General features: G+C 39.4%; 1 protein-coding gene and 2 long non-coding RNA genes across 6 annotated transcripts; 2 read left to right on the top strand and 1 right to left on the bottom strand.

Moving 5' to 3' along the window:
* Positions 1-299: 299 nt before the first annotated feature.
* Positions 300-5,425, bottom strand: LOC131256546 (uncharacterized). 3 transcript variants are annotated; one of them, XR_009176880.1, is made up of 4 exons: positions 5,293-5,425; positions 4,527-4,616; positions 1,286-1,347; positions 300-380 (listed from the first exon to the last, which is right to left on the bottom strand). It is a non-coding gene; the product is annotated as an uncharacterized LOC131256546 (long non-coding RNA). The 3 variants fall into 3 exon arrangements; XR_009176879.1 differs by having other exon boundaries at positions 300-375; XR_009176878.1 differs by lacking the exon at positions 300-380 and having other exon boundaries at positions 1,039-1,347.
* Positions 5,426-16,269: 10,844 nt separating this feature from the next.
* Positions 16,270-17,400, top strand: LOC131256545 (uncharacterized). The gene is made up of 3 exons (XR_009176877.1): positions 16,270-17,049; positions 17,148-17,228; positions 17,321-17,400. It is a non-coding gene; the product is annotated as an uncharacterized LOC131256545 (long non-coding RNA).
* A 166-nt stretch (positions 17,401-17,566) lies between these two features.
* On the top strand, positions 17,567-20,184 carry LOC131256544 (uncharacterized). 2 transcript variants are annotated; one of them, XR_009176876.1, is made up of 4 exons: positions 17,567-18,274; positions 18,357-18,452; positions 18,535-18,684; positions 19,714-20,184. XR_009176876.1 is itself a non-coding variant. In XM_058257396.1 (2 exons), the coding sequence occupies exon 1, from the start codon at positions 17,639-17,641 to the stop codon at positions 18,230-18,232; it is 594 nt and encodes a 197-aa protein (XP_058113379.1). In that variant the 5' UTR covers positions 17,567-17,638; the 3' UTR covers positions 18,233-18,684; positions 19,714-20,184. The 2 variants fall into 2 exon arrangements, 1 of the variants encoding a protein (XP_058113379.1); XM_058257396.1 differs by having other exon boundaries at positions 17,567-18,684.
* The last annotated feature ends 4,656 nt before the right edge of the window (positions 20,185-24,840 follow it).

The following is a 24,840-nucleotide window of genomic DNA, read 5'->3' as shown; positions in this document are numbered from 1 at the left end:
TGACAACATTTATAAAAATAAAAAATATCCAACCAACTTTATGTAATAACTTACAACTTAACCTACTGGGAACCGTCATACACTATAATATCTTACAGCAGAGCGGGTTCTGAGGAGTTACAAGTTGAATTAATACAAATTATACCTGATGAAGCAAGTTCTTATCTGCAGCAAGAGAAGTGAACGTCTAACAAATAAGATTATATTCCTGAAACAAAACAAGCACCATCTTTCAATTCAAGCTATATCAAAACATTACAGATATATGGTTGATTTGATTAAAAAGGCATTTAGCATTCTATGGAAGCATTTAATGCACCACAGAATCCATTACGTTGTCAAAATGCATCATTAATATTTGAAATAAGTTGACCACTACACTAAAAAGAAAAGAATTAGGGATGATTTCTTTTTTTTAAAGAAGTTAGCACCAAGACTCGAACCTTTGACACACAGGTTAGGAATTGGCGAGATCAACCAACCTGGTAAAGAAGAGAAATGGTAGGGATGGTTTCTTTTTGTAGCTAAAGGAAATACAGTCATAGAATAAATACTAGTCATAAGGGCATTGAGTAAAAAAATATATATTTCTGTTATCTTCTCAAGTTAGAAAAGAAGTTTGCACTCTCCCTATCTTTTTGTGAATATCAATAAATTGCTTATCATACTCGCTTCTACCTATACGAGCTAATTGTCTCTATTTACAGGTGCTAATTGTCTCTATCCTATTTGGTAACATACCATGTACTGTCCTCATACAGTTTACATGCGAGTCGAAATTTCGGCAGCACCTCCCCATATTATCAAGATATATGTAAAATTCAATACTAACTAGTTGCCACCTGTAATCCATTACACATGGATAGAGAAAACTGATTAGTAAAGAACCACATATCCGGAGAAAATATAGGGAGACACTACCAAATTTTCAACTACATGTAAACTGAAAATGATGACAACCTAAGTACATGGTATGGTACCGAACTGTCCAAAATGGGACAATTTAGGAATCCATAAAAAAACAAGCATTTTCAGTCAAATGAATATACTGGTTCAATATAAATTCCTAAACGGGGGGGATACATTGTATACCACTAGGTGGCATAAATACTAATTGTAATTGTATCATGATGGAACATCTAAGAAGAAATGGGTTATAATGAAACACAATCAATTATTTCAACAGTTTTTGAAGCATAACTATAAATAAGTACAGAAAACATATTTATCTCAAAAACACCATACACAATCTAACATATTTGTACTTCATGTGTAAGAGCTTCACCTAAATGACCCAAGTCGTGCTATTGTGTATGTAGCTTGCCTAAGCAATCCAGCCGACAACCCCTGTAAAAATCCAACCGACAACCCCTGGAATAAAAAAGAAAACCACTACATCTTAGACACCTTAAAACAAAAGGCCTCAAACAAAAATAGGATGTAATACTCTTGGAGGAAGGGTTCTCTCCCTTAGCATGAATTTCTTGAATGAACTTGTTTTTCGGCAATATAAATGTACATGTCATGATTGAAATAAGATTTGATGCCAAAAAGTCCCTCTATGATTTAAGAACCATGCATTTAAATGAGGTCCATTGATATTTTTCCCTTTTACCATCCTACCCAGTGAGAAAGTTTGGATGAATCCCTCTAGCAAAGCATTTCCCTTTTAGTTTCAACCAATGCACATGAAATTTAATGAAGGAAAATGGAAAGGGCAAACTAGCCTTTTCTAAGATCACATGTTGTTGGTACAATGATTTGAAAACCTCTACTGTGGAAAAGACCCCAAGGGACCCAAGTCAGCCTTCCAAAAGGAAGTAAAATTTTAAATACCAACTTGGGAAAACTGGTTTATCCAAACCTGTTTGGGTAGAGAGAATTCAAAATATGGATGTTGAAAACCCCTATGAAATCTTCAAGAAATAGAAAATTGCAAAATCTATCAATAATTTCATTGTTTGGTTGTTTTCTATGAAAGTGTCAAAAGGTCAACTCAAATTATATAACAAGTGAAAATTTACATTTAACAGTTTCCAATACTAATTCCATTGTTTGGTTGTTTTGTATGGAAATGTTAAAAGATCAACTCAAATTGTCCACTTAACAAATCGTCCAAGTCTTATTATTGACGAATGTTAAATGGAAATAATCAAATACATGTGTACCATATACCAAAAAAAAGGAGAGCTGTCTGTGTTAACATGTGAACAGATATTAGGAAAACCTTGTTACAATTTCCAAGTATCAAACAAAACCATGATGTCGAAGAATAATTATAACCCCTAAAGGTTTTTGGGTACCATATTTGCATTTTCCTTTCTTGATTTACCTTTTTTCCTTTTTGTAACTCAATATGGGTTCTTATTTGAACCCAAAGAAAAAAAAGCGGCTTGGTCGTCCAAGTTGCCCTTTCTTTAACACTGGAAAATTATATTTCTAGAAGTTTTGTTAGCAGAAATTTTTTTTGCCAAGAAAAGAGTCAAACTCTACTAATATGTTGAAGAGAAAGGATAATTCGTTAAACACATCAGGAGAATGATTGAGAACCATCAACTGATTGTAGAAGGTGATTCAAGGAGTGCAATTTCCTTGGCATGAAAGAAAAAAGAAGAACAACCAAAGTAGATTAGAGAATTGTTAGCTTAGGTAAGCACCAAATTTAACCTCATTCCCTAGGAGGCTAATGATCAGGCAAATAGGGTAGCAAAATAAGGTGAATCTCAACTATGTTCATCTAGGCATTCTTCTCCATTTACTTGATGGATGTTGTATGATATTTTTCTTCTTTTTCTTTAAATAAAATTCATGCTAACCATAGAAAAGAATGGATCATGCATGTGTATAGATGTGTGTATGTGTGTATGCATGGATGAATGGATCATGCATGTGTATATATATGTATGTGTCATTGTATGTATGCATGCATGCATGAATGATTGTATGGATGGATGGATTGATCATGAATGTGTGTTTGTATCTATGCATGTGCATGCATCGTTGGATGTATGGATGGATCCACCAATTTTCCCATGTTTCCCCAATGTTTCCTCGAATCAAAGACGCATGCTTTTACTCCCCCCATTAAAGGGAAATTTATCATTTGATCCCTAAATATACAAATTTACTTATTTTTTGCTATTATTCGACTCTTAAATATGCAAATGTGTATGTTAGCATCTCCTAAACTATCATTGAAAAATTCCACCATTTTTTCCATGTTTCCTTGATGTTTCTCTAAGTCAACATGACATTTGAAAATCTACATTTAATGGTTTCTTTTTTTCTTTTTTCGCTTGTGTGTGGAAATGATTTTACTCATTTTTTTTTTTGAAAATCTAGGAAACAAAATTGATTACCCCCTTTTTTTTGGTTTCCCAAACAGGGAAACTGTCATATCAGGGGAAATCATTTTCTTTTCCATGGTTGTCCACCTTCCTACACAAATGCCGTGCTCTGGCTAATGGCTATGTTGTTGCCTACTCAAAAAAATAAAAATAAAAATAAATTTACACATATTCTAAAAAAGATGAACAGTCAAGATTCAGAATCTTTTATATGCCTACCATGTGTGTGGTGATTAAAGGTTGAATAACTAATTCCATATTCGGCGTTTAACATCTAATACATCCTCATACTGTAGCAATCTAATCCCAAAGGAAAAGACACATGGTTGAAACAACATTAAGATTACAACATTTCTGAAGTGGCAGGCCGAGTGTTGCAAAACTGTTTCAAGTTTTCAGATTGTAGGAGTGCTAAAATGTGGTCCCTAGTTCATTGATCCCAATAGTCGAAATCAGGGGCTGCACTATGGATGCCCCATTTAGCAAATCTCCCAGATTAGAGAAATCCCAACCCTTGTAGTAGTTGCCAACAAATAGGCAGTGAAGAAAGAATTACTACTATCCTTCACATTCAACCACAAAAAGGGCCAAATAACATAGTTCTAGGATCTCCCAATCTGTACGGATTTTTATCCCATGGGCCATCCATGGTGAGGCCTGCATATTTTCCTCATTCAACAAACCTCACAGCTATATTTAGCTAATGATAGCAAACTTGGCTGCATACTAGTGAATTACAGCATCGGCGCCAGAATCTATTCACAGAATGCAAATATACCAAATGCTGGACACAGCAATAAGTGATGACAGAACGTAACCAGCTCAATGAAATGTCACGATCTTAAGCTCCTATGCTTGCCTGCTACTGAATTGATTCTCTGTGCAAATTCTTTGAGGGATCCAATGCCAACAAAATACTGACTTCACTAGTTGCAACCACATCTACAGAGAGACCCAATTTCCCAAAGATGGAAAAGCCCATGTTCCATCAAATCAAAAGTAAAGTAAACAATGGTGCAAAAAGGTGAGGTCACAGAGTTTTGGTTATTCACATAGAAGCTCTGGCCTCTAGGTAAACAAGTTGAGAGAGATTCTGAAGGTTTTAGCAATTTAAATTGCTTTGTACATGGCACCAAAAGGCTTGCAACACTATCCAGGAGCACAAGTGAAGTCACTTACTCTTTCAGATCCAAATCAAGCAACTCAGCAACTGGTTCTGACCGCGCCACAAGTTCAGGGTTCACCAGTTTAGCAGAAGGCAAGATTCACCTGCAAACCAAAATAAAATAACACCAACACATCAGTCAGGTTTCTCAAGTCAGGTCATTGAGGATAAATATTCCTAGCTGCAGATTGGCATATGCACAACTATCCCACCCATGCCTACAACAGCACCTACATGTAGTTCCACGCTATTCATCATGCCGGCCCCATGATGAATGTTTAGTAGCTCATATTTTTGCCTGCTGATCATCAAGCAGCATGTGTACAAGACAGTGGACGGTTAAAAGGGGCCAACCAACAGCCTGTTTTCGATGTATATGTGCACCACCCAATTTCAAGTCGACCATCAGGCGGATCCCACAAGATATGATGCACCCAAATTCAAGGCTACTAGATTGATCATGTGGGCCACAGTTTATGAAACAAATGGAAAGTCACAGGGAAAAAAAAAACTTGGCAAGTTTTTCTACGCTGTCTGCTACTTTCTAACATTCTGGCCCACATGACAGTTTTTTTTTTTTTTTTGAAAGGTGACGATTTTATTAGACAACAGCCAAAAGGCAACAAAAAACAAAAAACAAAAGCAACTGAAAAGAGAAAAGACTACACTAAGCTAGAAATACAGCCAACAAGCTCAAACACAAGCCCTCCATGTCAGGAAGCCCACTTCCTGATGAAATTAGAAACCTATCAAAGAAGTCCATGGGTGAAAAGCAAAAACCTACCGGGGAATCGCATCAGTCCGTGAATCTCCCGGCAACTCCTGCACGGATCCCAGTTTAGATCTTCAATCTTTGATCTAACGCTTCCATTGCTGAGATTCGGATCACATTTGGAAGATAGAAATGCAAGCAGCTCTAAGAGGGACCCGCTCGATGAAAATGGCAAAAAGAGAGCTCGAAGAGGGACCCGCTCGATGAAAATGGCAAAAAGAGCAGATGAGCGCTCGATATTTCGGAATTCCTCTTCTAAATCGGATAAACAGTTCAAATCCGATATTCTGTGCGTCTACCATTGTTTATAACAAAACGCCTGTTAATAGTCGTACATGCAAGAGGGACCATTTTCTGGATGCCTAAAATTGTATTATATAACAACATTATAAATATTAATCACTTACAACCAAACGGATTATTTGAATGGTCTGGATAACTCTATATAATTACCATTATTTTTATAAAGGAATCATCACTATTTTAAATTCTGCTTAAAACTCACAGTTTTTACAGAAAGCAAAAAAATGGTAAACATACCTTTGGAAAGGGGAGGGATCTATGGGCCCCACCATGATGGATATATTTCATCCACGCCGTCCATACATTTCTCAACATCATTTTGGGATAGATCACCAAAAATGAGAATTAAATAAGTCTCGGGGCGACCACAAAATGGGAAAACGGTAGACGGTTGGACGTCCACCATCCAAAACTGAGGTTTCCCCGACGGATTATTGATTTTCGCCGACGGCTAAAAGCCGTCGGTGATACCGACGGATATTAACCGTAGCCAAAACCCCCCAAAGTCCGTCGGCTTTGCCCCTTTTTTTGGTATTGTTGTCTGGTACTTCTTGATCTGTATGCCATTTGCATGCTTTCTTTGATGGCCTCTTTATAATCTCGTTCTTCTTGCTCCCTTAAAATTTTATCTTGTTCCTCTTCTCTCCTAATGGTGGTTGTGGAAGGCCTGGAACTAGAGCTAGAGCCAGTTGCAGTTCCTCTGCTAAACCCTTCTTCATTTATAAGAGGCCTACTTCTATATATTCTTTGGTTAGTTGTATTGGTTGTAGTTACAGGGTGAGGGTTGTGGGAAGTCTTTGTATTAGAATTGAGAATGGCTCCAAATAAATCTCGGACCTCTTGAGAAGCTTTTCTACAAGGTGCGGCATCTCCTCCCCGACAAGCCAAATGCAATTTGAGTCGATTTGTTTTGTTGACAAACTGTTTTCCACACAACTTACATTTCAACTTTATCTTTCCATCCTGGGAGTAGGTTTGGACTCCATAATCCCAAATATCCGCTGATGCATCATCTTCCGATGACATATCTACTGTATATCTGGTTAGCTTAGGACAAAAAAAAGAGAGTTATGAATGAACGCAATTACCTAATAATATAATAAAAGATTTAAACAACATTCTCTAATTGAATAGTACTAATGAAAAAAGAGAAATATTCATCCACCCATAAAACATAACCATAAAACTTCAATGTAACTGTTTTAACAAAATTACAAATAACATGATATAACAAAATTAGAAGACATTAAAATCATATTGCAGCTGCAGGCACTGTCTCTTTTATCTTGTTACTCTCCTCTTCATCGAACTCTTCATCAATAGAGGTCTCTTTTCCCTCTAATCCTGAGTACAAATGAACGCTTCAACTGATTTAGGTGTAAGTGAGCTTCTATACTTGCTTACGACCCTACTCCCCGTACTAAAAGCGGATTCTGAAGCTACAGTTGAAATTGGAATTGATAATATATCGCGTGCCATTAACGAGAGCACAGGGTACTGCAACTTACCAGATCTCGTCCTCCACTACTCCAAAATGTCAAAATCATCGCCCTTGTTTAGAACTAGAATATCCTCCTTGAGATACTCTTCAAGTTCTGATCTATGCATCTGTGCTTGAGTCCCTTTCAACTGTGTATAGTAAGACATGAAATCATCTGTTGTGTCTTCTTGCAATTCATCAACAGCAGAACTAGAACCCACATGAGGAGATTGTTCTTTTGCGGCACACGCATACAAATTGTATAATTCACTGGCTGCACTAGAAATCTTTTCGGCCTCAGCAACACCCATCACACCATACAACCTATTACATATGAAGCCAATCATAAACATCTTGTACCGAGGATCAAGAACAACCGCAATACCCATTAACAGACTACACTCAGACCAATACTTATCAAATTTTACCTGCATACCTATGGTCATGAAGTGTAAAAAGTCTTGTCCACTACTACTTTTACGCAAGACATCTTTTACCTTCCAAAGTTCAGGCAGAAATATATTTGCTGTTGGATACTTGCAGCCTGAAAATTTCTTCGTGCTGTTGTAAAAAATAGAAAGGAACTTACGAACTGATTCAACTCTTGACCAGTCATCTTCAGAAGGTAGCCAAATATACGCACTATCACGCTCCGCATGGTGAGAGAAGGCAGGTCTCAAAGCTATCGTTGAATCCAACATTTCAAAAGTTGAATTCCAACGTATCGTGACATCTAACTTCATTGTTCTCTGAGTTGACAAATTCAACCGCTTCACGATCTCATTCCATGCATGTAATCGTGAAGGTGACCCCCGTATGTACTTCACACTCTCTCTTATATTTTCGATCGTGGGATCGATTGTTTTAAGGCCTTCTTGTACAATCAAGTTTAGGATGTGGGCACAACACCTAACATGAAATATCTTTCCACCAAAATACAAGTCACCGGTGGCCTTAAACTGGTTGCGCAAATTCATTATCACGCTATCATTTGCAGAGGCATTGTCTAGTGTAATTGTCGAAATCTTCTTCTCAATTCCCCACTCCATTAAACATCTGTGTATGCAGTCTGAAATCATCAAACCACTATCAGGAGGCGCAAGATAACGGAAGTTTATTATTCTCTTGCAAAGCCTCCATTCGGCATCAATGTAGTGAGCAGTTAGGGACATATACCTCTTTCGTTGATTGGATGTCGTCCACAAATCTGATGTCAGGCTAATTTGGAAAATCGTGGCTAACTCTCCTTTCAACTTGACCTTCTCGCATTCATACATCTTCATACACACCCTCTTGATTGTTGTACGAGAGACCTTCTCGTATCTGAGGTTAAGGCATTTGATTAGTCCAACAAAAACAGGACTCTCTACCATCTGAAATGGTCTTTCATCTGAAATAATTAACTTAGTCGTCCACTCATTCACTAACTCTTTGTCATACTTGTACATGGACACTGATGGACCCCCTGCAGATTGCGAAAATGAAAGTGTTTGTTGCCTTACCCCACTTTTTGCTTTTTTAAGACACTTTGCTAGATGTTTCTTCAATGTTGTGGTCGAACCATCTGCTTGCTTAGCGTACTGACTCTTGCAGTGTTTGCATTGTATCTTCACTTGGCCGTTCTTCAGGGTTGCTTCTTCAAAATCTTCCCATACTGCCGACCTCTTTTTCGTATTTCCCGCAACATGTGACTGTGTGGTACTAGTATCAACCATGTCGACGGGCATCTCTTCATGTTCAACACCTAATCCTTCATCTTCAAGGATCATCGGTGATGTAATTGATCGATCACCAGGGGCCGGGGACAGGGTATTGGAAAGACCCTCGCTTTCCATTTGATAGTTAAAATATGCTAAATCATATTAGCATTAGCAATCTAATGCTAACAGAGTTATACTAAATCCTAAATTAGTTACCCATCCAAGGTTAGATAGATTGTAATACTTTCATATTCCCATTTAAACATCCACGCCGAAAATTCGGCAGCATCTCCCCATGCCTCTCCAGATAAGTTAATCCTACGTTACATTCCGATGCCAAATATCTAAAGCAATGTAAAGATATTTGGCATTGGATATGAAATGAAAGAAACATATCTAGAGAGAAATGAGGAGATGGACCGCGGATCAGGCATGAACATTTAAATAGGTTATATGAAAGCATACTATCTATCTAACCTTGAACTGTCCAAAAAGGGACAATTTGAACGATTTCTATGTCACCAAAAATACACTATATCTATGTATGGCCACATAGAAATCCTCAAACGGATAACTAATTATCTAACTTACAAGTAACAATTAAATCCTAAATTAGTTACCCATTCAAGGTTAGATAGATTGCAATACTTTCATATTTCCATTTAAACATCCACGCCGAAAATCTGGCAGCATCTCTCCATGCCTCTCCAGATAAGTTGATCTTACGTTACATTCTAATGCCAAATATCTAAAGCAATGTAAAGATATTTGGCATTGGATACGAAACGAAAGAAACATATCTAGAGAGAAACGAGGAGATGGACCGCGGATTAGGATGAACATTTAAATAGGTTATATGAAAGCATACTATCCATTTAACCTTGAACTGTCCAAAAAACGGGATAATTTGAGCGATTTCTATGCCACCAAAAACACACCATATCTATGTATGACCACATAGAAATCCTCAAACGGGTAACTAATTATCTAACTTACGAATAACAATCACAAGTTACAACTATAAACCAACAAGTCACAATAATAATTTAAGAAGAAAAAATGTAATACATATTAAGCTAACTATATAATGAGAAAAGCGAAGAAGCAATGTAATACAATTAGTTAATTATACAATTGTTAGCCCTACAAGCACCTTTAGACATGCAAGTTATACAATATTTTCATGATTTTGAAAATAATTTTACCTGGCCCATTTGAGCAGAGTATCAACTTGATTTTTGTGCTTCTAAGAAAATTGAGTAGGGGTGAGAAGTCACTGAAACCAAATATTTGGGGTCAGCCCCTAATCTTATTTTTTTTTTGCCCCAGATGATCTTTACAGTGCGACCCACCTTTTGCACCGATTGGATTTTCTAAATATGCGACAAGTTGGAGAAGAAAGTGTTTTCTTGTTATATTATGAAACGTAAAATTCAACACATGGGATGAAATGTTTGGCCAAGAATCATATCTCTGATTTCTCACTTACTTAGGGCTACCAAGTACAAATAGCCCCCATGCTCCATTGAGCTTTTTTGGCACATTGGGCTTTTAGGCCCACCGAGTCGTCTCTCACGTGGAGTAGACCTTGTTTTTGGGCTATTTGTATGGTCTCAGAATTCCAAATCTCTTTACAGGCCAAGCAAGTCTTGGGCTCTCTTGAAATCCAACAAGGTAGGCTAGGCAATTTAGAAAGGTGGCTCTTACTTTGGCCTTAAGGCACAATGAGCTCGCATTGATGAATGCATTTGTTTGTAGACAGAGTACTTAAGAGTAGCCCTTGTGCACCTTGTAAGGTGAAAAGGACCCTACAAGCCATTCATTTGTTTTTATTTCCAGACACCTCATGTTTATGTCCCTATTCATTTCACTCTCTGCTAATGGACGTCCCTCTCATTGCATGTGAATCTTTTCCATTTCTTATTGTTTCTTACCTAGGTAAAAGGAAAATCCATTCGACATGCTAGTGAAAAACAAAAACTAGAGGCTGATACTGATCACCTGATGGTGTGCCCACACAAACCCACAAGAACAGCAACAACAACCACAATGAAAAAATGGGGGAAAAAAAAGGGAAAAGAAATGGGGGAAACATCCCACCAAAAGGTCATTAGCTTTCCCATCACATAAGAAGGAGACAATAAACAAAAACTCGCTATCATGATACATGTTCATGAATCCTTCAAAAAAAGGACAATCACTCACTTATCTGAACTATAAAATTTTGTACCCTACACACTATTACCCTATGTCTTCTTTTAATTACTTATTAAGACACAATCGTAATGGCTTAATGATATCACCATTTTCTTTTGCTTCCTGTTGGGATTTTAGTTTATTGTTTGCTTACTTTTACTCGGTTTTCTAACTTGTTTTAGTGTTATGAGCACTTAAAGAATATGGAAAACATCTCAAATCTGTGGTTGGACTTGCAGTCGTGTACGTCAATAACTTTCCTATTTAATCCAACCTAGCCAAAAAACTCACAAGTTTGTATTAGTTATGCTTGTTAGAGAATTACAAAATTGCAAAGTTCTTTTCTTTCAAGGCATTATGTTGATTAGGAATCAAGTGGGTGCTTTCAGCTAACATCATTTCACTAAGTTAATGTAAAACCAAAGCACCTAAAATTTTAATTTTTAGAAAAGGGGAGCTTTGCTGAGCCCACAGATGCTTACACACACCTCATTATGCCGAAGTGGACAACATATGCAATATCCAAGGCATCCATCAGTAGGTCTGACCATGTAGATGTTCTCATCCAAAATACATTTGGTCCATTCAATAGGTAGTGACAAATCGGTAAGAAAACTTACAGCCAAACATTTTCAGCCCTATATTAGTTGTTTAATAAATTGTGGCCCACCTGAACTTGTGCGAGAGCATCCTATAACATAATGGTGCCCCTCTGATGAATGGGTTGGATCTCATGAATAGTTTGAGTTGTAGTGCTCCTAGTTGGATCCAGATAAGGTTAGAACGGAGGTAATGAAAACACTAGTAGGCTCAGCTAATTTTTCAATGTCACTGTCTTTAAAGCAATATTTACCTCCTACCCATGATTAAAATTGTTTTACAAGTACAAACTCCATACTAAACTTCTATGGCCCCGAGAAGTTTTCATCAGTAAGAGTTTAATCTCCATTGGGCTTATATGCTAAAATTACAGGAAAAAAAAACAAAAAAACATGAGTGGACTGTGTTTAAGACCCGCACATCACGGTGCCAGCTCAAAGCTCCTGCACGTTCCCAACATTGGCAGGGTACGATGCAATCCGCGTCCTTGCATTTAGAGCAGGGCATCAGACCGAGTCGAATGGGGATTCAACAATCAACACCCACCATTGGAAAATAAGAAGAGGATTTATAAGAAGAAACTATCAAATATTCAAATCAAAATAGAATCCTCACCAAAACCTGATTCAATCAAGGAGGAGGAGAGGAGACTGGCGTCGGGCGACGGGCAGGTAGCAGAACGGACGTTGAAGAAGAAGAGGAGAATGGAGAGGAAGAAGATAGTCTGTCAGGCAGGCAGCAGATCGTCGGGCAGCAGCGCTCGTCCTTCGTTCGGGTGCGATTAGGGTAAGAAAAGAGAGGAAATGGAGAGGCAGTAAAAAAAACGAGGTTAGAAATGTTAGGGTAAAAAAAAACTGAAAAAGATATTTTATAGCATCCGCCCGCCATTCGGGTCGGGTCTGTTCGGGTTGGGTATACGGGTCGGGTCGGTCCGGACATAGGGCTATCCGGACCCGACCCGAAAATAAACGGATTTGGAAATTCTAACCCGATCAGGCTCGATCTTGACTGTCGGTTCTATCCGGAACGGGCCTGATCGGGTCTAATCGGGTCGGATCCGCCGGATCGGGTCAAAAATGTGCACCTCTAACCATCCCACATAATCCTTCCCAATGCCATGCCCCGAACACCCCCTAAGGGTCTATTTGGGCGGTAGGATTAGAAGGGATTAGGTGGGATGGGATTCATCTGGTACTGTGCCAATTCCACTCCATGTTTGGGAAGAATGGAAAAGCTTGGAATTACATTAAATAGAATTGCATTAGGTCCTGTGCCAATTTCACTCAATGTTAGCGAGTTGTTGTAGGTCCCACCATGATGTGTGGGCTATATCCACACCGTCCACCCATTTATCGAGATTATTTTAGAGCATGGGCTAAAAAATTAGGTAAATCTAATGCTCAAGTGGACCCCACCATAGAAAGCAATGGGGATTGAATACTAACCGTTGAAAACTTCTTTGGGGCCACATAAGTTTTGGATCTACCTCATTTTTAGGCCCATGCCATAAAATGAGGTTACAAAACAAATGAACAGTTTAGATATAACACGTGTCTCAATAATTTCAAATGATGGTGGGTATATCCATTCGATGTACCACCGTATTATCAACAAAGCAGGGCATTAATCTTATCCCATGGCAAGAGAGGACAATCCCTGCCATGGGTAATAATTATGTTTTTTGAATCCCATCCCACCTAATCCCTTCTAATGGGATTAGAAGGGATTAGGTGGGATGGGATTCAAAAAACATAATTATTACCCATGGCAGGGATTGTCCCCTATTGCCATGGGATAAGATTAATGCCCTGCTTTGTTGATAATATGGTGGTACATCGAATGGATATACCCACCATCATTTGATATTACTAAGAATAACACACGTGTTATATCTAAGTTGTTCATTTGTTTTGTAACCTTATTTTATGGCATGGGCCTAAAAATAAGGTAGATCCAAAACTTATGTGGCCCTAAAGAAGTTTTCAATGGTAAGTATTCAATCCCCGTTGCTTTCTATGGTGGGGTCCACTTAAGCATTAGATTTACTTGTTTTTTTGGCCCATGCTCTAAAATAATCTCGATAAATGGGTGGATGGTGTGGATATAGCCCACACATCATGGTGGGACCTACAACAACTCACTAATATTGAGTGAAATTGGCACGGGACCCAATGCAATTCTATTTAATGTAATTCCAAGCTTTTCCATTCTTCCCAAACATATAGTGGAATTGGCATAGGACCAGATGAATCCCATGCCACCTAATCCCTTCTAATCCCACCGCCCAAACAGACCCTTCTGTTTCGGCGGTGGGATTAGAAGGGATTAGGTGGGATGGAATTCAAAAAACATAATTATTACCCATGGCAGGGATTGTCCCCTATTGCCATGGGATAAAATTAATGCCATGCTTTGTTGATAATATGGGAGAAATTTCCAACTGTACGACCAGTATATGGCCCACAACCTTTTTAAGCCCATTTCTTTTTAGTTTCCACGAATACTCCCTGGGCGTACGGACGCCCTTGCACATGACGAAAATGCCCCTGCTCTAAAACAAACGCCCCTGCTCTAAAACAAACACCCCTTTGAACACTACCAGCCCCATCTCCACCGAAAATCTGATTTTTTCTTCTTTCCTCTTCTTGCTCCTTCATCCTAGCCGACCGAATCTGATTCTCTGATTACTTCTCCCCCTCTGTGACTGTCCACCTTCCAATAAAACTCTCCATTTTCTTCATTTTTGATTTCCACTTTATTCGCTTGAGAATACAGACCCCACGCACGTCATTTTCGACTTTTGTGAACCGAATAAAGGACGAAAATGGTCCCCACATCTAAGAAGCTTCGAATAACAGGTATATTCAAATCCCTCGCTTTTTGTGGACCCCACTATATATTATACTATATATGCGCATGGTCATATGCTCACGGTCCACAATCCATTTATCATTTGATTTTAGTGCCGTACATCGAGCCGAGGTGGGCCAAGCTCGGCTTGACTCATCCATGTTGAGTCAAGTCGAGTTCGAGTCGAGTCGAGTCGAGGTGGGCCAAGCTCGGCTTGACTCGTCCATGCTGAGTCAAGTCGAGTCGAGTTGCAATACACCATGGTCGAACTCGGCTTGAACTCAACTTTACTCATCTCAAGTTGGCCTTTCAAGCCGAGTTAATCCGAGTCAATCCGAGCTGACTCTGGATGTGTTCGAGCTAGCTTGACTCGTGTACAACCCTATTTTATTTTAAACATCGAATGGTATGGCATGTCCTGATAGATGGGCGCAAAAGTTAATGCTCAAATGGCTTACAATGAGGGTTTTTGAAACAAAGGACGAAATGAGATGTGAAGCTAAACGAAGACTGACGAGCACCGACTGAGTTAATAGACCAAGGATCCACTGAGTTATTGATAAGGACTGTGAACTGAGTTAAAATGACCGTGAATTGAGTTAAAATGATCGTGAACTGACTCAAAATGACCAAAAAGTGAATGGAATTGATTGAGCGTTAAGTGAAATTCGACTCACAACTGCAAGAAACATATAACTAACTTCACGGTCAATTCCCTTCAGTTCACGGTCATTTCCATTCATTTCATGGTCAATTCCCTTCACTTCATGGTTAATTCCATGCATTTTGTGGTCATTCCCCTTCACTTCACAGTCAATTCCATGCATTTCATGGTCAATCCCCTTCACTTCACGGTCATTTCCGGCTACTCCCCTTCACTTCACGGTCAATTCCATGCATTCCACGGTCATTTTCGGCGACTCCCCTTCACTTCACGGTCAATTCCATTCATTTCATGGTCAATCCCCTTCACTTCACGGTGAATTCCATGCATTTCACGCTCAATCCCCTTCACTTCACGGTCAATTCCATGCATTTCACGGACAATCCCCCTCATGTCACGGTCAATTCTATGCATTGCAGGACAATTCCCTTCAATTGATGGTCAATTCCATGCATTTCACAGCCAATCCCCTTCATGTCACGGTAAATTCCACTCATTTCACGGACAATTCCGTTTACTTCACAGTCAATTCCATACATTTCACTCTCATTTCCCTTCACTTCACGGTCAATACCATGCATTTCACGAACAATTCCCTTCAATTCACGGTCAATTCCCTTCACTTCACGGTCAATTCCATGCATTTCACGCTCAATTTCCTTCACTTCACGGTCATTTTCAGTCCTCAGTCAAATTCACTCACGGTCAATTTCATGACGTTCTCGAGCCGAAACACAACATATAGCTCGAAAAATTGACCGATAACTTAGTAAAATTGGCCGCAGACTTGTTGAATGTCAAAATGACCGATAACTGCATGATATTGACATCTTTTTGACAAATAACCTCGTATAAATTTACCGACAACTTTATGAAATTAATTGATATACGAGTGAAACAGGCACAAAACTTGTGAAAATTCACCTATAAGTCCTGTACTTTCATTTGGAATTCGCCAAAAACTGACCGCCGACTCGGCAAACTCTCACACCATACTTTATGATTTTTCACCACAACAAGTGAACTTTCATATTATGCTTCGTTAAATATTGAATGTTATCGTTGATATAATTTCCCATTCATCCTTGCAGATAGCAAACCCTTGCATAAGTGATTTGGGGAGTCGGCCCCCACTCTATCATGCAGATGTTCTTTGACATGGTGGTTTGATAGCGTGAAGAGTGGGTTGGAGAAGAATGACACTAGAATATTTAGGCAGACCCTATTCTCATTTTTATTACACATTCCATCATTTAGGTTTATAGGAGCCATTTTTCACTCACTTATTGAGAGATATATAGGCAATCTTGTATTCGAGATACAGGGAAACTGCGTAAAGTTTTTCCAGATGGACTTCACCTTAATAACAGGGCTGAAGTTTAGTGACCTCTCTATACCTAATATCCCTCGTTTGAAGAAGTCAATAAGAGAAAAATACTTCAATTCAAATCCTATCCTAAAGAAACATGTACTGGAGGTGTTCAATAGGATAGTTGATAGCAAGAAGCATGAAGATGTCGTGAAGGTAGACCTAATATTATGTGTAGAGTGGTTTGTTAGGGGAACCGACATGAATATTATGTGTTGTACAGAATTTATCAACCTTGTTGACTCGTTGGAAGACTTTAAACACTACCCTTGGGGTAGTGTGGCCTTCCAGACGATGACTGAAGGGATCGATAATGCCTTGATGGCATCACATGGGCTTCATTACAATGTCACCGGTTGCATATTTCCCCTATAAGTAAGGATTCTGTCCTTGTCTATTTTAATTTATAGTTTATACGAAAGTATATGTATTTAACATCATCTTGTCATTTCATTGTAACAGATATGGGCCCTCGAGAGAGAACCGACTCTCTGACAATGTATCATTTTATACATTCCCTCCCAAATTCCAAGATTCACACAATATCGAGGATGGAAGGGTTGGAGGTATAAAAAGATTCATCAAATACTAGAGAGTGAAGATGTAAGTCAATTTCTATGAAGCTAAGTGATCACTTATTGAACTATATATATATATATATATATGTTTCTGTATATGAAAATGAAGTTGTTCTCTTGCAGACTGAGATAGTTCTTATCTTAGAGCCTACCATTGAGGAGCTGGAGACGGAGGCCGTTTGTTTGGTCCGTGATAGATTTGATGTAAGATGTCAGAAAAGTATTCTTTTATGTTGATATGTTATATTTACTTTGACATGTTATATAATTGATACATACATTGCTTCATTTTGTAGGGCATTAAAGATGAAGATGATGAAGATATGGAAGGGAGATCGGGACAAGGAGAGAGAGAAGAAGGGGGAGAGGAAGAGAGTGGGGATGAGGGAGAGGGAGAAGAAGGGGGAGAGGAAAAGAGTGGCGATGAGGGAGAGGGAGAGGGAACGAAATTGCAACTGACTGCAGAGTTGAGGGAAGATAGGGAGGAGCTGGAGGCAGAGAGGATTCAGTTGGAAAGAGATAGGGAAGAGTTAAAGCGGCAAGAACGCACATTAAAAGAGAGAGAAGAATCGATTGAGAGGGAGAGAGAAGTAGTACGCATAGAGGTGGAACTAATGCTAAAAGTGATGGAAGCCTTAAGGTTACAGAAGGAAGAGCTGAATGAGAGGGTAGTTTTGAAGATGGAGAGGGAAATGTTAATAAGGGAGAAGGAAGAACTGAGGATAAAAAATGAGGCATTAAAGAAGGAGAAAGAAGAGTTGGAGGAGGGTAAGATAGAGTTGAAGAAGCAGATGGAGGCGTTTCTTTTAGAGAAGATGCAGTTTTGGAAGGAGAAGGGGTTAGAGAAAGAGAAGGAGGATGAGGAATTGGAATGTAGGGATCAGGGGAACAAAGAGATGGATGTTCAACACTCGGATGCCTTAGACGCTGATATATGTGAGAAATCACTGCCTTCCATTGCAGCATATAAGAGGAGAACTAAGAGGGTGTTGAAGCCGTTTGTATACAAGCGTTCTCCATTCACTTCCATCTCTGTCATTCAAACAACTCCAAGCAGGGCCGCCGACACTGAGAAATTAAAAGAATTGTGTTGTTCTCCCATACCCTTTGAGGCCAAGATTGATCCATTTAGGGTAATATTAAAGGAGGAACTGCATGAATTGGATAGTTGGGCCAACACAAACAAAGAAACGGCGGAATTTGGTTAGTTCAGGACCATATGGGAGAAAAATGCATGGGTTGATAGTGTTGTAAGTAATTCACACACATATATCTATGGTTATTCAACAATTATATTAGACTAGAGCTTAATTCGCCATATTTATTGATTAGGACATTGACAGGTACGTTGATTTCCTGGAGAGAAGGCACGGTTCATTTCCTACTATATATACAAAGGACTGCAAATTCTGCCCCACATTTTTCCTGGTAACTGTATGAACTGGATCATGGTTATTATGTTATTTCATTATATGATATATGTTCTAATTCGGTATGTTGTTTGTAATAGCCATGTATCGACATTGCCATGTCAGCATTGAAAATGCATCGGGACATTGGAGGTGACGATGTGTGTTCAGTTGTAGAAGTGGAGAAACTCACAGTATTCGGTATTGTTAAACATCGTGAAGGGCAGAACGCCATGTGGCAGTATGAACAGGTAATGGTATCGGTACAAGTTATTAACACTATGTGTACCCATTTCTATGATGTCTATAATGATATCTTATCTTGTCAATAGAGGTGGGCATCGAGCCGAGTCGAGTCGAGGTGGGCCAAGCTTGGCTTGGCTTGTCCATGATGTACTCGAGTTCGAGCTCGAGCTCGAGCTTGGCCTCGAGCTCAACATTGAAGCTTGGCTTGTTTGCCAAAGCTGTCGAGTCGAGTTCGAGTCGAGCTAGTGGTTCAAGTCGAGTCGAGTTTACCTCGAGTCGAGCTCGAGCTTGTTGGGTGAGAGAGTAATGGATTCTATTCTTGATCCTCCTCCATTGATGAAAAATTCAAAAATCTTAAGAGAATCAAAGCAAAACCCGATGAAAAAACCAAACAAAGCTTCGAATCGGATGAGGAAACCTGTAAGAATCGATCTGTTCTTGATCTTCTTCCACCAGCAAAAATCCAAGTACTAGAAAAGAAACAGAGCAAAACACAGATCAGAAATCTAAGTAAAGAGCTCTAGCCAATCAGATCATTGGATTTCCTTGAAGCTCTAACAAATTTGAGAAGAACCCATCTCGAATTTCTTGGGTTTCTCGCCTAAGAAGTAGATCTCAAGAGATTGAAATCATACTATTGTGGAGCTGAAATGAAAACTGGTAGTAGTGGTTGAGGCGGGCGTGCGGCTGGCAATGGGTAGAGAAAGAGAAGAAAGGGAAGGGGGTGCGTGCGGTCCGATAGAAACTCTAGGGTTTGTTTTTTATTTTTTTATTTTTAAGTTTAAACTTAAAACTTTTATATATATATATATAATATTTAACATTTAATATATTTATTAATCGAGCCGATGCGAGCTCGAGTTTGAGCTTCGAGTCAAGTTGAGTTGAAATACCCCCTGGTCGAACTTGGCTTGAACTCAACTCGAGCTTCAAATAATTAGCTTGGCTTGGCTTGAATCGACCATTCAAGCCGAGTCAATCCGAGCTGACTCGAGCCGAGTCGAGCGAGCTTTTCGAGCTAGCTCTACTCACAGGTATACGTACCAGTCAACCACGCCAACACTCATTGGTACCTGATGATCATCCACCCTCGAGATCGAGAAATCGTTATACTCGACAGTTTGTATTCGAGGGCACTCAGTCGACATAGGCAACATATCGAGTTGATGAAGGAGGCCTTACCTATATTATTCCATGCTGCAGGAGATATGTCTACGTTGGATGGGAAGTCTTGGACGGTCAGAGAAGATACTTCCGTACCAAAGCAATCGAACGGATATGATTATGGCATTTTTTTCATGAAATATATGGACATTTTGTGCAGTGACGAAATTTTGTCAGGGAGAGATTTGCAGCAATTCACTCCCAGCTTTAGGAACTCTATAGCTTATGATTGCCTGAGTGGCCACAAAATATGATATAGTTGTCTTAGGTATGATGTATATTTTGTGGGAGCTGTAAATTATTGTAAATGATGTCTTGTAAAACATTCAGGGTGAAATGATGTAAACGATGCCTTGTATATATTGTCATAATTTTGCAGTAAATGATGTGTTCATAATAGTGATTTCAGTCTGAATTGTGATTTGTTTGTGTATTATATAATTTCATTTACTCCCTGCTCAATTCCTGGCGATTCCGTGTTCATTCATGGTCAATTCCCTTCACTTCACGGTCATTTCCATGCATTTCACGGTCAATTCGCTTCACTTCACCATCATTTCCATGCATTTCACGGTCATTACCGGCTATTCCGTGTTGATTCACGTCAATTTCATGCATTTCATGGTCAATTCCCTTCACTTCACGGTCATTTTCATGCATTTCACGGTCAATTCGCTTCACTTCACGGTCATTTCCATGCATTTCACGGTCGTTCTCAGCGATTCCGTGTTGATTCACGGTCATTTCCATGCATTTCACGGTCAATTCCCTTCACTTCACCGTCATTTCCGGTCAATTCCCTTCACTTTACGGTCATTTCCATGCATTTCACGGTCATTCCCGGCGATTTCGTGTTCATTCACAGTCATTTCAATGCATTTCACGGTCAATTCCCTTCACTTCACGGTCATTTTCATGCATTTCATGGTCAATTCAATGCATTTCACGGTCATTTCCATGCATTTCACGTTCATTCCCGACGATTCCATGTTGATTCACAGTCAATTCAATGCATTTCATGGTCAATTCCCTTCACTTCACGGTCAATTCAATGCATTTCACGGTCATTTCCATGCATTTCACGTTCATTCCTGGCGATTCTGTGTTGATTCACGGTCAATTCTCTTCACTTCACGGTCATTTCCATGCATTTCACGGTCAATTTGCTTTACTTCACCGTCATTTCCATGTATTTCACGTTCATTCCCGGTGATTCCGTGTTGATTCACGGTCATTTCCACAACATACCTTGGCTTATCCATTACTAGAATCCTTAGCCCTAGGCGCTGATTTCCTTGTGAGCCTCCCCTCGTAGCCTTATTGACCAAAAATGACCCATATAGGGTTAGTATGGGAGTACAAGTGCCACTAGGGCCATTTACATCAAAATTGGAGTTATATATAATCCCATTTTCTCACACCTCTCTACCTTGCACGAATTTTCTATTTTTTCCTAGGGCATTTGAAAAGGGGAAATAAGGAGAAGAGAAGAGGAAGCTCGGAGAAGTGGGATCCAACCAAGGAACATTGATCTCATTTTCCTTGGGAAGACTTCGTGTCGGCACCGGGACTCCTTTCGGGTTTTGTAGGACCACAAACAGGTGAGATCCAACCCTCGACCCAAAAACCTAGACTATTGAAGCCTTTTTTTTCACAATTGCTAATAGACTACGTCTATTGTACAGATCCTTACACCCTGCGTCGAACTCCTATTTCGAAATCACCGACTATTAACCCTATGTTACCGTTTTATCGATCCTTGAGGGCCCAGATAATGATCACGGGTTGCAATCTACGCTTAAGAACTTGCTGTGCTGTTTATTTGAAATGAGTTGCAAATGATATATTTTCTGAAATGCATTGTAGTCCATGTGTTCGATGAAATGCCTAATTCATTTCTGCTCATTTCAGCTCACTAGTGCCTATAGTTCCTATTTCCCATGCTATGTGTTCACGCAATCATTTATGCAATCCAAGTTGCTCAATCTGGAAGCTGGTATTTGAAATTGCACAACTATTGTCATAGTGTACTAGAAAACAAATTTGCAAATGTTTGTTTCTCTACATGGTGCCCAACCCCATCTATCATTTCCATGCATTTCTTTCTTTTCATTTTTACACATTTCAACTCTAAAATTTGACCGTCGTTTATTTTTATTTCCCTCCATTTCTTTGAGTCTAACTGATCAATATTTGGCGAGGATTATTCACATCATGTCTTTTAAAGCCGTTTTCCATCCATGATAAGGAGAACCAACAGACAGCTCCAAAAATCACCTTGCAACATGTACTGCAGAAGGATGGACCATGTTCCAGTTCTACCAGCTCTACTTCATCATAGCCATTTAGGCTCGATGGTAATCTTCAGAACAATATTAGGTGCGGTGGTATCGGAGCCGCTCAGAAAATGAAATATTCTTTGCAAATGCCACGACTAAAAAGTTCAGGCCAATGCGATCATCAAGTGGGCCACATGCATAGAATACAAATGAACGGTTCTGTGTGACATTTGGCCCTCCTATTGGTTGGCTGTGAGGCTCAGATTCCCTATAGTTTCTGTATGAGGGCTTTCCAAGGAACTCAGGCTGTTTGAATTGGTGGAACTTCTTCTTTCCTTTCCAAGGAACAGATAGGCCTAGGACCTTCTAACATAGTTGTAAAACGCATGCATTGACCCAACACAAAACTCATTGGATCCCATCAATCCAAATAGCCCACATACCTTCTAACGTAGTTGTAAAACTCATGACCCAACTCAAAACTCATTGGATCCCATCAATCCAAATAGCCCACATACCTTCTAACATAATTGTAAAACTCATTGACCCAACTCAAAATTCATTGGATCCCATCAATCCAAATAGTCCACATACCTTCTAACATAGTTGTAAAACTCATTCACCCAACTTAAAACTTATTGGTTCAATCCCATCAACCCAGATAGCCCACATACCTTCTAACATAGTTGTATAACTCATTGACTCAACTCAAAACTTGAATGAGTTGAGTACAAGTGAACTTGACTTGGCAAAATTTCAGGCTGAGTCATTAGAAAACTCAATCATTAGAAAACAGTGGATATTGAATGCACACAAAGGAAAACAGTCAGGGTCGACTGGGTCATACCCGGTCGACCCAAACTCTCTGGACAGTTACCCGATCGACCCCATTTATGTGAATTTTAGTGAAATGTGGTCGACCGGGTCGACCCCGACTGTTTTCCTTTGTTTAAGCATTCAATATCCACTGTTTTCTATTATGGGTCACATTGAGCTTTGGATCTACATTTTTGGGTACATGATCTGAAATCATTTAAACAAATGAATGAACGGTATGGATATATGAAATGCATTGAATTGACCGTGAAGTGAAGGGAATTGACCGTGAAATGTATGGAATTGATTCCTTAACCACTCTATCATAACATTCTGTTACTTGTCCAGATTCTTTTAGTCAGGTTTTGGAATGGGGCTGGAATGGTGATAGTCTATTCCACATGACCAATTGTAGCTAAGTTTAACCACAACATTCTATAGCTAAGTTAAAGAAGTCTATGCTTTTAGCTAAGCATCCAAAATAGCGGACAAGAACCATCTATTCCACCTGACCCTATATATTTATCCAAAATAGCTCACTTCACCATCATTTCCATGCATTTCACGGTCATTCGCGGCAATTTCATGTTGATTCACGGTCAATTTCCTTCACTTCACAGTCATTTCCATGCATTTCACAATCAATTCGCTTAACTTCACCGTCATTTCCATGCATTTCACGGTCATTTTCGGTGATTCCGTGTTGATTCATGGTCAATTCCATGCATTTCATGGTCAATTCCCTTCACTTCACGGTCAATTGCATGCATTTCACGGTCAATTTGCTTCACTCCACAGTCATTTCCATGCATTTCACGGCCATTCCCGGCAATTCTGTGTTGATTCACGGTCAATTCCATGCATTTCACGGTCAATTCCCTTCACTTCACGGTCAATTCCATGCATTTCATGATCAATTCAATGCACTTCACGATCATTTCCATGCATTTCATGTTCATTCCCGGTGATTCCGTGTTGATACACGGTCAATTCAATGCATTTCACGGTCAATTCCCTTCACTTCAAGGTCAATTCAATGCATTTCACGGTCATTTCCATGCATTTCACGTTCATTCCCGGTGATTCCGTGTTGATTCACGGTCAATTCAATGCATTTCACGGTCAATTCCCTTCACTTCACGGTCAATTCAATGCATTTCATGGTCATTTCCATGCATTTCACGTTCATTCCCGGCGATTCCATGTTGATTCACGGTCAATTCAATGTATTTCACGGTCAATTCCCTTCACTTCATGGTCATTTTCATGCATTTCATGGTCAATTCAATGCATTTCACGGTCATTTCCATGCATTTCATCGTTCATTCCCGGTGATTCTGTGTTGAGTCACGGTCAATTCAATGCATTTCACGGTCAATTCCCTTCACTTCACGGTCATTCCATGCATTTTACGGTCAATTCCTTTCACTTCACGGTCATTTCCTTGCATTTCACGGTCCCGCTGGTTGAATGTCAGTTGTCCATGCAAACTAAAATATCCATGCATGTATCCATCATCCCCCATCCCAATCAGTTATTTTAACTTGAGATGCTAACCTGAGTTTTGTCTAACACACCTGTATTGGACCTAATAACATGAAAGCCATGACTAGAATATAATATAAACAGGGAATTGATATCTACACCCACTTTGTTTGATACATTATGCAATTTCTTTCCTCCTTCCACAGTTCTACCTGTAATCATTCAACCCAACTTTCCAATAAGTCAAAAAGCTTGGTTCTTTGTGAAAAATGAGGGCCCCAAGGAAAGTAGTTGAAAATACAACCCAGACCCCAATTTTACCTGATACATTTGGTGTTTGGGCAGTGGCACTAAATGTAATTGCATTTCCTTGCTCCAACCCCAAAATTGGGTTGAGAAGAGTGGCATGAATCCCTT

This window comes from Magnolia sinica, chromosome 9 (genome assembly GCF_029962835.1).
Source record: "Magnolia sinica isolate HGM2019 chromosome 9, MsV1, whole genome shotgun sequence".
NCBI lineage: Eukaryota > Viridiplantae > Streptophyta > Magnoliopsida > Magnoliales > Magnoliaceae > Magnolia > Magnolia sinica.
Note: the sequence above shows the minus strand (reverse complement) of the source record. Positions and strands in the feature narration are given on the sequence as shown.

Bases quoted from the DNA above. Each gene is read 5' to 3' on its own strand.
- LOC131256544 (XM_058257396.1), top strand. From the start codon at position 17,639: ATGCTAAAAGTGATGGAAGCCTTAAGGTTACAGAAGGAAGAGCTGAAT.